General features: G+C 29.2%; 1 protein-coding gene across 1 annotated transcript; it reads left to right on the forward strand.

The window, feature by feature from the left end:
- Positions 1–453: 453 nt before the first annotated feature.
- On the forward strand, positions 454–18,609 carry LOC111892022 (protein LIGHT-DEPENDENT SHORT HYPOCOTYLS 10). The gene is made up of 2 exons (XM_023888081.3): positions 454–1,214; positions 18,303–18,609. The coding sequence occupies exon 1, from the start codon at positions 647–649 to the stop codon at positions 1,178–1,180; it is 534 nt and encodes a 177-aa protein (XP_023743849.1). The 5' UTR covers positions 454–646; the 3' UTR covers positions 1,181–1,214; positions 18,303–18,609.
- The last annotated feature ends 314 nt before the right edge of the window (positions 18,610–18,923 follow it).

Consider the following 18,923-nt stretch of genomic DNA (forward strand, 5'->3'; position numbering starts at 1 on the left):
GTACAGTAACTCTGCTCTCCTTGAGGAAACAACCGTTGAAAGTCTACAAATTGAGAATAAGTCTATGGAGTAGGGGAGGAGGGGGGGTGTTTCCTGTACTTGTAGGTTAAGATCACCAAGATCTGTTCTGGCGCTAATGATCCTCTTCGACACTCCTGTTGCACCGTTAAATATTACTTCGGAGTCACACGGGTCCGTGTTGAAATTTGTCTCATAGTTAATTCATATATAATATATGATCATGATGTTATTGTAAAATTTCCTCTTCATTACAGGATTTACCCACCGACTATCGATCATGGAGACATCATACACACTGTTATCTATGATGCAAATAAAATGTCATGATAACTATGCAATATGCATACCCTACTTTCATATATTTTAATAGGTAGACTAGAATTAAAATTAAAGTAATGGTTAGTGCTTATAATGCCTTGGAGGAAGAAATTAAAATGAAAAAGATAGAGAGAAAAAAGTTTCACTAGAGGGACCCATGACATGTCTCCTCAATCGTAGACTCAATATGTGATCTTCATCTTTTTTTCTCTTCCTTCTCTACCCACTTTTATTTTACTATTATTCACATTGGATCATCCATTTTTCCCAAAAACATACAAGAATTTTCTCATCAAAACGCATCTTCATGTCAAGTAACATACCAAAAGATCCATCAGAAGGGTCCTCCCGATCTACAACCGTTGATCAGAGCCACCATCCTGCACCCTTAAGCCGTTATGAATCCCAAAAACGACGAGACTGGAACACTTTTGGGCAGTATCTAAAGAATCAAAGACCTCCTGTATCTCTTTCGCAGTGCAACTTTAGCCATGTTCTGGAATTCCTTCGATACCTTGATCAATTTGGAAAAACTAAGGTTCATTTACATGGGTGTGTTTTCTTTGGGCAGCCTGAACCTCCTGCTCCTTGCACTTGCCCTCTCAGGCAGGCTTGGGGTAGTCTAGACGCGCTGATCGGGCGATTAAGAGCTGCCTATGAAGAGAACGGCGGCGCTCCTGAGAAAAATCCATTTGGAAATGGAGCAATTCGGGTTTATTTAAGAGAAGTGAAGGAGTGTCAAGCTAAGGCTAGGGGAATCCCATACAAGAAGAAGAAGAAGAGGAAAAGTCAAATAAAGGCCGATGAAGAAGTGAAGGTTCCCAGGCTACAGGCTACTTGAACTTTCTCCATTCTCGTTTTCACCACGCCAAATGGTAACTCTCTTTATAGTTTTATTACATATATATATGAAATATTTTCTAGTTAATTATATGGTGACTTGGAACCAACTTTTATCTAAATTAGTTACATATATGAAGTATTTTCAGTGAGAACCCTAAAAACACTTGAACCAAAAACCCTAATTTTGATGTTCAAACTTTTAAGGACACTCTATATAGTAAACCCTCCAAAGTATAGACGAAGGCATGATCAAGTTCGACATCTCTCTCTCTCTCTCTCTCTCTCTCTCTCTCTCTCTCTCTCTCTCTCTCTCTCTCTCTCTCTCTCTCTCTCTCTCTCTCTCTCTCTCTCTCTCTCTCTCTCTCTCTCTCTCTCTCTCTCTCTCTCTCTCATCATGCAAAATACTGTTTACGAATGGTGTTTAAATTAATATTTCTGGTTCAAATGTCTACTTTATATTTTGTTTTGTCCCTTTTTGGATCCGCTAGGATTTTGTGCCCCCTATGGATGACCATGTTAATATAACCCATCCTTAAATCGGACTTAAATCATAGAGCTGTCTGATTGTTTGACATATTAATTAATTTGAAAAATCAGCATCCCTCCAACTCGAAAACAAATTTAAAATAAAAAAATTATGAAAACAAACAAAAACAAACGAAAGCCAGAATTTCAGTCCTATAAAAATGAAATATTAATAATTAATATGCTATATATATTATCTAAAGAGTACTCGTCCACATCCATGCAACTAGGCAATGCTGTCATTTTATGCCTAACTCGTTCATAACACTACTTTGGATTGTAGTGAGACTCCTATCGGGTTTAAGAGTAGTCTTTGTGCTTATCATATTTTTAAAAGCACATCAATTAGAAGATTCCACAATAATTTACCTTGGCATGCGTTATATATTTTCCTAGCTCATTCATAACACTACTAATTGATTAATGTCTGTTTATTTTGATGTGGTGTGAACTTTATTCTTATCTGCATTCTCATCGATGGTTTACTTCATACAAAGTTACCAACTATTAACCAAATTCATTAGTTTTTACTTCAGAAATTGTAATGTTTGGTTAATAGGAATATGGTGGACTTATCATGTAGCTTAGTTCAGGTGCCTGAGAACATTAAACATCTACATATATAAATACGCATGCACTATTTAGCAAGAAACTAAAAGCAAAGCAGATCAATTAATGCAAGGGCGTTCTCAGAACTTCTCTTCGTAGAATGACGGTATAATTAGTCGCTCACTCACTCTCACTCTCCCTCTCCCTCTCAATATATTCTATTATTCTGACCTATCATCACTCATTCTTCTAGCATTATGGGTTGTTTCGTTGAGCTCCTCTTGAAACTATTTTATGTTAGGCTCGATATCTTAAATGTTAGGCGCAAGGGATCTAAAACTTATTTTTTGATTGAAACCGTTTACAATAGTACACAATGAGATACCTCATGTAGCTTTAATATTTTGTTCTATTTCACAATGTCAATAGTTTGATGATATAACCCTAAGGGATGGACATTAACGTTTCCTATTATACCAGAAGAAATGTGGAGTTTATTACAGGTTATTTAGAGGCTCCATAAACTTCTCATCTTCCTTAGGCCATGAGGTATGCTTCTCACAAACTAGGGATGGAAATCGAGCGGGTTTGCGGCAGGGTTGACCATCTATGTCTCCATCTCTGAGTGTCTAACATTGTCCTCATCCTCATCCCCATCCCCGACGGATGCAGAGAATCAAATCCCCTCCCCTTTGTGCTTTGGGTTTTTCCCCAACCCATCCTCGACTCACCCCCAATCTATCAACATAATAAACTCAACTTAAAAAAAACCAAGTTTAATAAATGATCAAAACCATATGTCATAATTAGATTTTGTTTACATAAATCATAAAGTTTAACAAACATCAAAACGAAAAGTGACAATTTGATATACAGATCGTCGAACAAAGTGACGATTGATGAACTCTTGGAATTAAGAACATAATTTGCTATATGGACTCTATCTCTGATGGTCTAATATAGATCAATTCATTTTAGTGGACTTAATTCAAATTCAATAATTGATCGATATATATATATATATATATATATATATATATATATATATATATATATATATATATATATATATATATATATATATATATATATATATATATATATATATATATATATATATATATATATATATATATAGTCATCAAAGCGAGGGCGGGGCGGGTTGGGGATTGTTATACCCGGCCCTGACCCCATCCCCGGTTTTAGCATAATAAGGATCCCTAGCCCCATACCGGATACCCGTTCTGGCGGAGAATACCCGTCCCCGATTGGGGCGGGTCAACCGGATTCTCCATCGGGTCGGGTGAAATTTTCATCCCTATCACGAACCCCATCCGGGGCTAGGTGGCACAACTATCACGGTCGTGCACACCAGCTCAGCCACATCGACTGTGGTGTTGCGTGCCATACACTAGAGTAGCAACAAACCAAAAGTTTTAATGTGTATTTATTCCAAGTAGCAACACATATAATTTTAAACATTTACCTACATTTCAACTAAAAATATACATATTATTCTACAAACTATTTCACAGTATTTTTTCTTTCTCTACTAAAGAAACTAAAATATATTCACATATAATTTTTTACTACCTACCACGACAATATCCAAACCAAACCACATTCGGAGGAAAATGAAGAAACGTATAGCTCATGCTTGGATCTCGGTGTCCGACGAATTCATAAATATAAGGAAAACCTTTTTGCAATCTTTTGAAAACCACTTCTACAACGATATAGGACAAGGTGTTTATCGGGATCACAATGAACTTTCGTCAAAATGGTGTTTTATGAGGCCAAAAATAACCGAGTTCAACTACATTAACAAGACACTCAAAACCACAAATCCATATACGAGTAATGGCTCCGAGGAGATTGATGTGATGCTGAGACAATACTAAGTGCCCCAACTTAACCATCAACCATTTCCATATATCAATTCTTGGTTTGAGATTCACAATTCTCCAAGATAGTTTTGAAGATTAAAATTACTTTCGTAATAAGTATATTTTTTTAACTTAAATTAAGGTATCTTTTTTCTATGTTTGATTTTTGGTTTAATCTATGTAATGTTATATATTAATGAAAATCAAGTGTTCTATTTCATTCGGTTAAATAAAAAAATATAATTTTCTTAATTAAAAAACAACAAATAAATTATTTTCATGATGTATGGTGGTGGGTATACCAATAAATGCAAAGTTGTATGATAGCGGTGATGACTATAAGCTTAGATGACAACACCTTTTTAGTGGTCAAGTTGTGGGTATACCCAAGCCTTAGATGACACAATCATCTATGTTTTTTATACAATCATCTTGATGAACTATAATTAGGAAGGAGACGGTATACAAGGTCCAATAAGACTGATAATAAATTAATCAATCTCGACAGGTTCTTTGTAAACCATAAGCTTCTTAATATGTTGATGGGTATTGTTGCTTTCATTCTCATAAGATAACTTTTGGATAAGTTTCCATTGCCAAAGAATTAGGAGTTGATTTTGGACCAGTGTCATTCAAATTGTTTAATTCTTGGATTGAAGATAAAGAGTTTCAGGGGTTAGAGAATGAGTTTTGGAACAACAATTTTAATCTATAGGAATTGGGATTACTTAGATAAGATGCTTAAACTGATGGTGTTCAGAGAAAATTGGGATTTTGGATGAGAGATTGTTTATGTTCGGTTACACTTCGGTTCTCATCAATGGCTCTTCCAAACGGAGAGCTTAGACCTTCGACGAATATAAGGCAAGGAGACCTTTCTCATTTCTTCTTTATATCATTAGGTATGAGATTTCTATATTATACGAATTAATTATAAGAATTTATATAAATCATTGTAATTAGACAGTGTAAACTCATGTAAGTAGCACGTTACATTTAGCAGAATAAAGAAGGAATGAACGGATTTACAATTGTCATTGGCATTGCCATTAATGAAAATAATGATGTGTGTCAATTTAAAAAATTCTAAAAATCCCAAAAATTAATATGTGTCAAATTCAATAAGAATGAATTAGCAAAGAATGTTATTGAAGGCGTAAATATTGACAATATGGTGAAGTGATTCCATAATAAAAAGATTATAAATATTTTGATTTCAATCACAAGGTGAACTAGTTCGTTTACAATTGTGGTTTAGGATTAAATGATTTTAATTCATTCCAACCTCGCTATGTCAATTCACACCTAAACCCTAAATCCTAAAGTGTATTGAAACTAGCTAAAGAAGCTCTTAATTAATAATCTGTATTAACTAAATTCACAAGCTAAATAAGAATTTAGTTCATATATTTAAACAAACATTATGATTTAATAATCACCACATCTAAAAGAAACCCCAAAACTTGAAAAATGTAGCTAGTTTAGAGAACACAATCTTATGAAGATAAGTTAGGGTTGTAAACACCCACGTAAGATTGTTTGTCACTTGTTTGTTTATAAAATGAATTACATAATTCATAAAAACAAATAACAACATTTATTTAAACATTTGAAATCAAAAGCTTAGTAAAAACATAAGAACAATGTAGAAGTTCAAAAGAACTTTGCATTCACGGAGTTAAACTGAAACACATAACATATCCAAACATAACTAGTTGTTCAAGGATTTTCACCCAATATTGATCATGGAAAAATTAGCCACATATAGTTTTAAGCAAGATCTAAATTATACCAAACATTCAACCGAAAAATTGCTAAGTTTGTATCCATAAAAATATCTTAAAAAAACTCAAAATCACTAGAGAAATCTGCTTCAAAATTATCTTATTCGATCTGAGAAAAAAAATCATACAACATACCACAAATAACTACCAAATGCAAAATGATGAAATTATCCTGATACACTTATATAGACCGCGTATAGCCTAATGCATTTACCTACACGGATCAAGTAGTCCTGATACATATGCTGACTTCTAATATTTGTTTCAACCTCTTGTCCCTTTCACTGAGATTAGATATGATTTCTTATTGTCTCATTTGTATCTTTGCACCAACCATTTAACCTAAATTTTGACCCACCCTTATTCGATTATTTTGGCACATTTCTTACCTTTTATTAGTCCAAGTGATTAAATCTTCAAGTCCACTTCAATTTCATCCAAGAGATAGCCCAAATTTCATCCTTTTGCAAGTCATAGTTTTCTTTTCTTTTGTCTTCTCCTCTAATCCCAATTTGGTACACAAACTTATTAGAACCTCTCATATAGCTCATGTCTTTTAAATAATATGTCATTAAGCATAAAACTAGAAAGTACCAAAGTAGTGGTAATTATATAACAAAAACACCTTAATACTTGGAATGATAAAGAAATCTCGAGTGAATGTCGTTTAATGATGATAAAATCTATTTTGGAAAGCCTTGGCTGTTATTAGTATTCTTTGTTCATGCTTCCAGTTGACATTATTAAGAGATAAGAAGGTATTGGTAGGAAATTTTTAGGGAGATGATACTACCAAGCACAAGATTCCATGGATTAACGATGAAGACAACTTGTTTTGGTTTGAGCGTTGGTGTAGTGACGATTTGTTGAAATACCATTTCCCTAGGAATTTTTCTTTATATTTGTAAGATAAATAGAGTGATGCTAAGCATTATTCAAATGGAGACTACAGGTAGTGTTGGAGAAATGATTTTTGGTAAAGAGTCAAGAAGAAGGAGTGGTCCTGTTTGCCTAATTTTTTTGGTTGGAACTCATATCGAAAGTAGTAAAAGAGATAGTTGGCGGTGATTTTGGAAAATAATGTTGCATTTATGGTTCCATCTCTAAGAGTTCACATCGATGGCAAGATAATGGTAAATGACAAGCCCAAGACTAAATGGTTGAAGTGGGTCCCTAGTAAAGCAGTGAAGTGGGTTCTTGATATAATGTCTTATTCCTATTTTGTATGGAAGAGGTGGTAGAATTAAATTTTTTTTATTATTTTCATTTTCATTATCAAGACTATTTGGTTAATATTAGGGAGATGATGGTACCAAAATTAGGATGATGTTAGAAGTACTAGGGAACTAAAAGACTTTCTTAGAGTAAATTTGTCTAGGGGTGCAAAGATGCCATGGATGTTATCTTCTTGACCTATCTCCTAGAGCTTAGAAGGTTGTGTATTGAAGTGGTATTTAGAGGAAAGAAAGTGTGTAGGGAAAAGATGATAGATTGTACTTTTACTGTTGGATCAAAGATATATGTAAAACTAGTAATGTTGACTAGTTGTTGTGGTTAGTTATCCCGTATATGGTGATATACTCTTGGTAATTTTTGTTTTCTAACCTTTAGCTATATTTCTTTTATATTTTTCATTTCTTAAAAAGACACATTAGTATAAATAGATTAAAAAATATACATATTTTATCGTGAACGATTAAAAATTCCTGATTGCCTTATGATAATTTATATAAGAGATGTATAGATGTTGAAACATTTGTATGTTCTATTTGTTTCAATACCATAAAAATGATTACTTTTGGTGTTTCTATGGTGACTTCGACTCTTTAGAATACATACTTTTTCTAGTGAAGCTTACAAAATCCATAATTTTCTTCCATCAAAGATATTAATTAGGTTCTTATTTTTCTTAGGGTTAACATCATAGTTTGGTTGGCACTTTTAATCGTGTTTTTTGGATATTATATGATAACAAGATATAAAAAACCACATTGAGATTCCCTTTTGATGTAGTGTATTCATTTAGGTTGTGGATAGGGATAAAGGGCATCAAGTAGATTTGTTGTTTTTATTGTTGTGCTAATATTTGATGATTTCTCTGTTGCAATGTTTATCTTGGTTTAAGTAACTTATTTTTAAATTTAAGTGAATTATTTTGTTCAAAATCAATCCAATCCTAGCTTAAGGTTGCATAGAACTAGAGTTCATACTTTTTGGGTCTATGTTGGGCGCACTAGCTTCTTCAAGTAGTGTTATCATGAACAATATCTCAAATTCATCTTGATTCTTATTTGAAAGAGCCATTAATATTATAAAATATGTGATTATGAAATATATTACTAAAATGACTATCAAGGTGAAAAATGGGGTTGCTCCCTCGGCAAAACTGGGATAAAGTTGAGCCAAAAGATCCCGATTCAAGATAAATTCATGAGGAAGTGGTATTTCTTTCGGATCTACTCCAGCGTTTAGAAATTGGTTAATCGGATTTTGTACTAAGCTTGGCCCTTATGTGTTGTGACAAATTGACTTTTTGTCAGTTTGGACCATCGATCAACAATAGCTAGTCGGTGTGTACCTAGTCAACTCGAATGACCTATCTCTTCCATTTTGAGTTAGCGGCCAGTTTGAGTGGATTAGTTAGCTTAATAAGTTCTAGAAAATGGTTGGATCAAGATTTACTTTATATTCAAATAATGAGATTAGGAGATGAAGTTTTTTAATATGAAATTAACATGAATCATTCTTAGTCACTCTACGAGTACATTTGGGCTGGTATAGGCCAGCTCACATCTAGTAAACGTAACACAATTCCATGATGATCCATAAGGAAATCCATATAACAGAAAGTATATATAGAGGAATCCACTATCATATACCAAATATATATAATATTATCTTTCATAAGGGGTAACTAATTCTATTTTGGTGATATCATCTCTATGAAAATTAGCAGTTGTCTTAGTTAATAATTGTGTGTGACTTCATATAGGCGACTTTTTCATCATATGGGACTAACTAAGGCATAAAAAACTATGACTAGAAGAAAAGAAACCCTTTCCCTTTAGCCATCACTATATATACTACGAATATTCCTAGAAAAATAAAGTAAGGAGATCATGTCTCACCTTTTTCTCCTAAGGACCTGATGGTGAAACAACACATCTTAAAAGAGGAGAAATGTTAGCACAATATGTTATGAATTTGAATCTTGATACTAATGAGGTATAACGCTATAACACGTTAACATATGACTCAACCATAATGTAAGAATTGCCTTGTAATTTGGCACTTCCTTTAAAAGTTAATGCTTTAGGAGCCAAAACCTATTCTAATGAGAAGTTTACCCGAGCTCAATGTTCTTTCCAATAAAGTTAAATTGATACAATTATAATTCCTCCCACTCCCTAACCTGTACATACAAATATTTGTTGTTTTAGGCTTTCCCTAAGCTAACCCATCTCATGGATTAACTTTAGTATGAAACCACTTTGTTGTTATTTAGATAGCTTTAGTACCCTGTGAACTTACGATATAACCTTGATAACGTGTGATATAAAACATATAAGAGATTATAGTACTATGATTACTACAAACTCTTCTAAACTTTATAAATCAACCTTCAAGTCATTCTAATATTTGGAATCAATTCTTCAATATGTGAACTAAATCCTAGATATCCTCTAATCCACCTATATCTAAATTGTTTATGATAATTCTAAATGCTCTACTCATTTTGACACTTTTTAGTGTGTTCAAGCATATATTCTAACAAATAAGTTTGTGTTATCATGCTTTAAGCTTTCATAGGTTTCACTTGAGATCAAGTATCGACCTACAATGCTAACATGACAAAATTCACTACAACTGATCAACCTCTCGAGTTTCTATAAAATCTTATTTCGTTGGCCCTTTCATTATTAACGATGCATGTTAGTATTCTAAAATTATAATCTAGTTTCCTTTGTAGATTATTTAAAAAGAGGATAAAATAAGAAAATTTGGGTGTGTTGAATAACTATATGAGAGATCGGTTCTTACATTTTATATATTTTTCCTTCTTACACTATAAAAGACCATATATGGTACTTTTATTTCCCAAGTTTGGATAGACACATCTATCGAAGATGGTCAAATTATTATTTTTTTCTTTTTTTAGGGAGGGGGGTATGTTTAAGGTAATGAGTCTAATTAGCTCATAATCATTTAATGAAGAAAAGTACATATTGCATGTATAACATCAACTAAAACTTCTTAAAAATAAATTGAACTCATATAGGATCTCTAAATGTTTGAGATCTTAGGATTCAAGAGAGATGGCTCGAAATCTCACATCCTAGTAATAAAGAACGGCACGTTTAAAGAAATGAACAATTAGATTTAATCCAAGAAGTCAAAAGAACTCCCACACTCTAAAGGCTTCCAATATATGTTTAGCAATGCCTTTAAGCCTATATTTACAAGCTAATAAACTAAAATCCTAAATTATGCAAAGTCTCTAACTACCAAACAACTAGTAGTGTTTCTTAATCATAAAGAAACAAAGCAACTAAGTAACTCTAAATGAGAATTTAGCTCGCACTTCAACAAGTGCTAATCGTAAGGAATCATAAAACTCATAGACTTTGAACTAGTTATATTGAATAAATCCAAATGAAATTATTAATGAAAAGTTAGAATAAAATAACTTTGATGAAAGCTTCTTTTATAACTTATTATTATTATTATGGGTCTTTTAAAAATTCCTAAAAACATAAATTTTAAAAAAAAAAAAAGAAAAAAAAAACCCTCATGTCACATCTTTCATATCAAACATTGATTTATTTATTGTTATTTTATTTATAATAATTAATTAATGTATATGTTTTTTTTCATTTCTTTATTTAAAATAAATAAATAATATATATAATTATTGTTATTTTATATTTTTATTTAAATTATTTCACATAATATTATTATTTATTCTTCTTTTTACTTAATTAATTTTTACATTTTGTTCGAATACAATGTTCTTTGTAACGTTTTGCAATTTTATTTTTGTAATTTAATATATCTTTTGACGTTTTTTTTTATTTGAATATAATCTATATTATTCATTTATATTGTGTTTTTTATAGGCTGATCGTTTAACAGTTATACTATAAATTCATATGTTATACAAAAAAATCCGGTAAAAATGGTTTAGATTTAATCAACTATTTTTTTTTTAAATCTGAATTATTCTCCATTTTTCTTATCTAAACGGTTCGGATTGAATTATAAAAATTTAAAATCAGTATATATTTTTTTATTAAAATGAAAGTATAATAAATAGTAAATATAAATTATATGTAAATCTAATTTTTTACGTATGATTTAAATTATCTTTTTTTTTTTTGTACAAAGTGTTGATTTTGTAAATTTACGTGACTTTTATATTACCTTTTTACTATATAAATGGGACAAGAAATAGTTATAAAAACTCTCTTTATTATCGGTTTTGAAAAATATAAAAGTTGAATAGTTGCTACATGCAAAACAAAATATAGGAAAACAAGTTAGATTTCGATAATTTGCCAACAGTAATATATGTACAATATCTTTTAATTTGACAATGTACAATTTTATAAATTTTAAAACACGCGTTCAATTCTTGTATTTTAAACGGATTTCTAGTTTTTAGTAAGTTAAAGGATTTAATTTTCTGACTTTTAAAAAAAGTTATTTTTTAAAGAAAAGAAAATATAGAAACCATAATATAATAATATAGATATTAAGTAATTAAGTATTAAAAAATAATAATAGTAACAAATAATAATAGAGATATTAAAAAAAGAGTTATATAAGCTAATTGATTAGACAAGTTTCCAAAATCAAATAATAAAAACCCTCAAATAGGGTTTCTTTTAAAACCATATGTTTTTATTGAGTATTCAATAGTACTGGACCCATAGTGTTTGTATTTCTTTTATTAATTAATCGATATAAATTAAGTAATCAATATACTTTTATTTTTTGTAAATCCAAACACTTTTATTTTAATTATATTTCATTTACCCCTATAACTATATTTTGGTTTAAATATTTTTTTATTTCTTTACCGATTAAGTATTTCTATGAAATATTTGATTGTCATTTATAAAATACAATTTTATAAAAATTATATAATTTTTTTCAAAGTTTTAATTTTATGTTTATAACTATAACGCAATAACTTTTCGTATTTTATGTATATAAACAAATATCTAAAATAGTTGAATTTATATTTTTATATTAAAAATGATTTGTATTTAATAAAAATAGCTAGTTAAATGAAATATTTTTATGTATTACTTTAAATAAACAAAGTACTTCTACCACAGTGGTATCCGATATTGTCCTTTTTTCTTGAGGTGAAGGGTTCAAGTCTCACAGTAGATATATATAAATAATTTAAGAGTAATTTAGTATATATAATAATTACCGTTTAAAAAATATTGTTTAAATAAATGAAAATAAAATATTTAAACTTATTCAAAAGGTCAAATTATATAACAAAATAATAAATTTGACAATAATTTTAAAAGGATGGCTCACACATCCCAACACCAAAAACCCTTTGGTGGGTGTTGATTCTTGAATACTATTGAAGGTCTTTCTTTTTGGTGGACATATACTTCTTTTTATGAATTTGCTTGTTTTCTGAATTTTTAATTTTCATTCTCTTTATCGTGACTATATCTACCAGCGGACCCCAGACATAGGAAATCACGATAACTTCCTGGGTTAATTTATAAACTTCTCATTTTGTGGAGAAGAATTAATTAAGTTATGTACAGCAGACATGTTTAACACCACTACTAGAAGCATCCACAACAAATTAAGTCCGCGAAGCAGTGTGGTAGTACTCCTTACTGAAATAATCTAGGAAACTGAGTGTAAATACGACGTTTGGAGGATGAACCTGATTATCCTCCGTAGTCTAGGATTCAATGACGTTGTTTCTAAGCACAAGTGCTCCGTTGCTTCACTCATTTAAGTGTGGATGCTAAGAATAGGAGATCATGTCCTCCTGGATGAGAAGAGTTTAATTTATTTATTTTTAACAATTGCATAGGTATAGACTATAGTAGGAGGTTGGTATATAGCGAGAGAAATTTTGTCAAGAAGAGGAAAGTGATGGAGGGAAGGGTTAAGGGTGTAGGTGCAATAGGACATGTGAAAAATATCATTAAGGGAGGATGGTTGGAATATTAAATGGAATGGTGTCAGGATGATAATTTAGGGCCAATTATGATATGATATGGTCAAGGGAACACTACATACTGTTTGAAGGATATAACAGCATCATAGAAGAGGGTGTACTCTAGAGGCTAGAGCCCATTGCACCTTGCGTTTCCAAATTTTACCAGTTGAGTTGCTTTTCTTGTACGGCACTTTGCCACGAGAAGCCAAGCCACTATTTTTGTCCTAACTACTCAAGTAAAATTAACATCCTTTTATTAGAATTAATGCATCATATATTAGTACTTATCATTTGTCATTTCTTGATTCAAGAAACCATGTTCAAGTGGGGCATATACACTTATACATAATTCACAAATATCCCTCAGGGTGAGACATAGTTACACCAAGCTGAGTGCATTTTGGAACAATAAATTTTTATTTTCATCTCCAACTTCCCTGTGCATATATACGACGAGTCTTGTTCATTGGCTTCGGGTGTTTAATTTTTATTACTTTTTAGTAGTATGTATCGTCTCCATCAATATTGCCTCAGTTATATATCTTCTACCATTTGCTTCGATACTTTTGGCACAACACTAAAATGTTTTTTACAGTATTCTATATATGGGTTTGTGTTGACTGAAATTTAACCCTGTGACCCGAAATGCAATCCCCTTAGATCATGTATTTGTCCTTGTTCATCTTCTATTTTCAGTCACATTTGCACACATGCATGAATGATAACATCAAATGCGTCAGGGTTTATTTGCGAAATTCATAGTTCACATACAACAGAGTGTTTCATCGACCAAAAGGTTGTCAATAGGAGTAACATTAATTCTGGTATCTGATCTGTTTCGTCTGAGTCCCTTTCAAGATTTCCGATGTTTTAGCCAATGTCATCCAACTATATATAGTCTGTAGTTAAAATTTAGTTTTTCAAAGATGGGTATATATATATCAGGTCTATATTTTTATCATATTACCTGCCTTTTAATCGTGTTTTTCGTTAAGAGACGACAACTATGCATGATATGTTAATTAAGTATTAATTCAAAACTATAAACGGTTGTTTAGAAACATCAACAATTATCTTTTAGGTTTAAGAGACAATGGTACGTGTTGACTCTTGAGCGGCCTTTTCTTTGAAACGATGAGAACACATGTCATGTTATTGACAAGTCTCAAAGCTATAATCAGTGATTTTGAAGACACATTAAAATTAAAAGTAGCTAATATTACAAAACTAGGAAAGGCAGGTTTAAACAGTTGTTAATTTCCTGTATATTTTTGTATGATTATTCTTTTCCTCGGTGCGTTTGAAATTAAAAATAAATTGGTTATATTGTACGCCAGTCTTTTCGTTTTATAATCAACTTGTCCCCCTACTTTTAAAAATAGACAAGAAAATCGAAAGGTTATATAAATAAAAAAGTAAAAAGGTTATATTACTTTTTGCATGGGAATCCAACTACTTACAGTGCCGATTCAGAAACTTTTTAACGACATTCAAGTCCAATCCTTGCTTTGGTTTAAAAATTAGATGGAAATTTTTTAGCCTTAAATATTGATTCGTGTTGCAATTGATGTATTTTCAAGTAATAAATTATTTGTTCGATACTTGATTCTTTCACTATATAATTAACTGCTATTGATATTTATAGAATCAAATGGTTGCCAAATTACCTTTTACAATAGAAAGCAGTATTTACATTTTACACCAAAAGCAAGTCATTGGAACGCAAAAACCAAATGGTTTGCCATTTTGGGATACATGTAATTCATGAAAAAAGTACAATTGATATTCCATGGCATTAAAGGTATATAACCAAAGGGTGAAAATCATTTTTTGATGAAGACATACGCAAATCACTTTCACAAAAGATGACATGCATATATGATTTTACCTGCTGCAAACATCTATCAAAATGAAAAAGGATATTTGAAATAATATGTTAGAAACATATATAGTATAACAAATATATATATATATATATATATATATATATATATATATATATATATATATATATATATATATATATATATATATATATATAGGGTTAGGTTATTTTGTTTTTAGTATCTATTATGTGCATGTATGACTAATTCTGAACCAATCATTTTAGTTATTTTAAGAAAGTAATTAATGCATATTACATGTTGAAGATATAATGAATATTAATTACATCTTCAGCATTTAATATGCATTAATTACTTTCTTAAAATAACTAAAATGATTGGTCCATAATCAGTCATACATGCACACAATAGATAGTGAAAACATTTGAACCTATCTCTCTCTCTCTCTCTCTCTCTCTCTCTCTCTATATATATATATATATATATATATATATATATATATATATATATATATATATATATATATATATATATCTTTACTAACTTATAAAAAAATCCTACTATTTCTATATATAGATCCAATAAAATAATATTATTTTTTTTAAGACGTTCAACTCTCTAAGCGTAAAGTACAACTAATCATGAATAAAATAATATTAAATTTAATCTGATTAACTTTGAAATCTTATCTCTTCCAAAAATTTGACCCAATCTCTTATCTAATTAAAATAAAACAAATAATCCATTATATAAGCCCTTTTATTTGTAATTTTTTTAAGCTTTATTTATTATTTTTGCACTCTAATCGAAATTGACCAGTCAGTTGTAAAATCAAATACTTTGTTTAATATTAAGAAAAAAATATATGTGTATGATTTATGACTAATAGAAAATTAGTATTCCATTTGTTATTCATGTTCCATGAAATATGGTTGTATTAATTTTATTATTTTCGGTTTAAAACTTTAGATAGTAAAGTGGATAATGGGATATATATATCCGTTTAGACTTATCTGTATCAAGCAAACCGGGTTGTTAAGATTAACTTTGATTCTCCCTTTTATTAACTTTATCAATACCAATAAAGGTATAAGCAAGTCACTTCGTATGAATGTGTCCTGATTTCTAAAATAAAGAACTATAAACGTACACTACACACCAAAATATTTATTTTCTTTTGTATTGCGAGGGTTACATTTATTTGTTGTCGTAAAACCGATCAATAACAATATGTATATGTTTTGTGTTACTTGAAATCTAACATATTTCCGTTTAGAATTTATTGCCGAATGAGAAACTATTTTTCGCCGCCGCTTTGCGCGAGTCTACTGCTAGTGTATATATATATATATATATATATATATATATATATATATATATATATATATATATATATATATATAATCATTTGTTACCTACAATTATTGTGTTACTGTGTTACTATTGTAATTCTTATTAGAATTAAATATTTGCATTTCTATCTCTCCCGGTTACTTCAAGAATTTTTGTATAACAATTATACAAATATATATATACATATATATATATATATATATATATATATATAATATATATATATATATATATATATATATATATATATATATAGGGAAGGATTATTTAGAAAACAAAAAAACCCTAAAAATCATAAAAATACATAAAAAAATACCTAGAGATCACAAAACTTTTTTTTGACATTTTTTATGAAAAAATCACAGGTTTTTAAAGAAATTTGCTGAAAATTTTTTTGAAAAAATAAATTATAAAAAGAAAAACTGATTTTTTATTTTTTTTCAGCAAATTTTAATAAAAAGCTGCGATTTTTTATAAAAAGATTTGTGATCTCTAAGTATTTTTTTATGCATTTTTATGATTTTTTGGGTTTTTTGTTTTTCATAAAACCTAAACATATATATATATATATATATATATATATATATATATATATATATATATATATATATATATATATATATATATATATATATATATATATATTCTGTAAAAATGTGTATTTTTTTAAATACCTAAAATTATAGTTACATTTTTTAAGAATGGATATTGTCAAAAATATTTTTTCAAGAATGCATCCAATCAAAAAATGTAATTTTATTCTTTTAAAAAAGCAAATTCTAGATAAAACTAAAATTAATATACCATTTTTAAACATTCTTAAACTAATCTCGTGAAATAGACGTGTAAATATATGCTGGGTTTTAAAGTTTTTAATTTTTTTTCAGTCTTTTTTTTCGTTTTTTTATTTTTTTTCGTTTTCTTAATAAGTATTATTTTTTCTTTTTTACATTTTTTGTTCTTTTTTTTTAAATATCTATACTAAATAATACTTGAAGATACTAGTGTTTTTTTTTCTTTATTTATATTTTTATGTTTTTATGTTTTTATATTTTGATTTTTTTATGTTTTTTTTTATTTTTTAAACTAAATATCGGTTTGAGTTATTAATGTTCAACAATTGTAAATAAGAAGAATATTAAAGATTATAATATTTTTCGTTCATACTTTTTTTAAATCATATTATTTTTCGATCATAAAATTTTGAATCAAATTATTTTGAATTGTAGTATTTTGAATCAAATCATTTTTAATCATATGATTATGGATAAATAATATATTCAATTAAATATAGTTTTTGTTCAAAAAAATTTATGGATCATTATATATTTTGAATCATTTAAGATATAATTAAGGATTATAAAATATTTGAGTCTAAATATTTTTAGATCATAACAAATTAAGGATCATAAACTAGTTGAATCATAAGTTTTTTTGAATCATAAATATTTTGAATCATTACATTTTGGATTATATTATGTTTAATATTTTTTTTAAAAACTAATATTTCTTAAAATTACAAAATAAATACTTCAAAAACTTGTTTTTGAAAAATTATTTTTACAAAGTCACTAGTATATTAAGTATAAGTTTTCTATGAACTGGTTCGTGTACAATGAATAAAGGATATTTGAAGATGTTTTCTATGAAAATTATTCGAGTATAGTTTTCTATGAACTACTTCATCGATTTGTAGATGTTTTGTGTTTCCTTAAATCATGTATTTGTCAAATCTATGCTCTGATGTTCTCTATTGAGCTGTTGTATGTTTTGGTGGTGTTACGACTAAAGCCTAGTAAGTTTAGTATGTTGGTTATAGTTATTGTCCTGACTTATTACCAACTACAAATAGTATTGATATAAAATTTCAATAAATACAATTCTTTATTTGGGATATCATGCATCCATCTAGCACCATGTTTTAGTAAAATATTTCATAAAGCATTAATATGCTCCTGACAACATTTTTTTGTAGTCATATATGCAGGAAGGTACATTGATATGATAATCAAGATTATAGAGGTGGAAGCTCTTCGCTTAGATCTAGAATGCAAGTAGAGGCTTCTCTCCAAGTATAAATTATAAGAAGAGACATTATAATCGGGGTATACGTTTCAGATAATAAAAAAAATATGTTGTAGCAAATTATGTATTGTTAGTTTAATTACATAGACCAAGGACCTTATTTCATTAAGGGGTGAAAGTGTAAATTGCAGTGGTGATCGATCTTTTGACATCTTTATATCCCTTTTTTCTTCGTATAAGTAAAGAACATAAATTCATTTGGTTTGGGCATTTTAATTATCAACACTTGCTAGATAAGAACAACCATGTAATCATATTAGAGATGATTGGATATAGGTTTGTTGATGCATGATGTTCATGTGTTCGTGTGTCTATGTTGGAGTTTATAAGAGAAAAAAAAAAAAAAAAAAAAGACATGATTAGCTTAATAACTTATTAGGGTTTCAAATGACTAAAACATATCAGCGGTTGAACTATAAGAATAGATTGTCAATGAAAATTTAAAGAGAGAGGGTTTTATGTTAGCCCTCCCTCCAATCTATGCAACTCAAATGTGACTAGACATAAAAAA

This window comes from Lactuca sativa, chromosome 7 (assembly GCF_002870075.4).
Source record: "Lactuca sativa cultivar Salinas chromosome 7, Lsat_Salinas_v11, whole genome shotgun sequence".
NCBI classification, from domain to species: domain Eukaryota; kingdom Viridiplantae; phylum Streptophyta; class Magnoliopsida; order Asterales; family Asteraceae; genus Lactuca; species Lactuca sativa.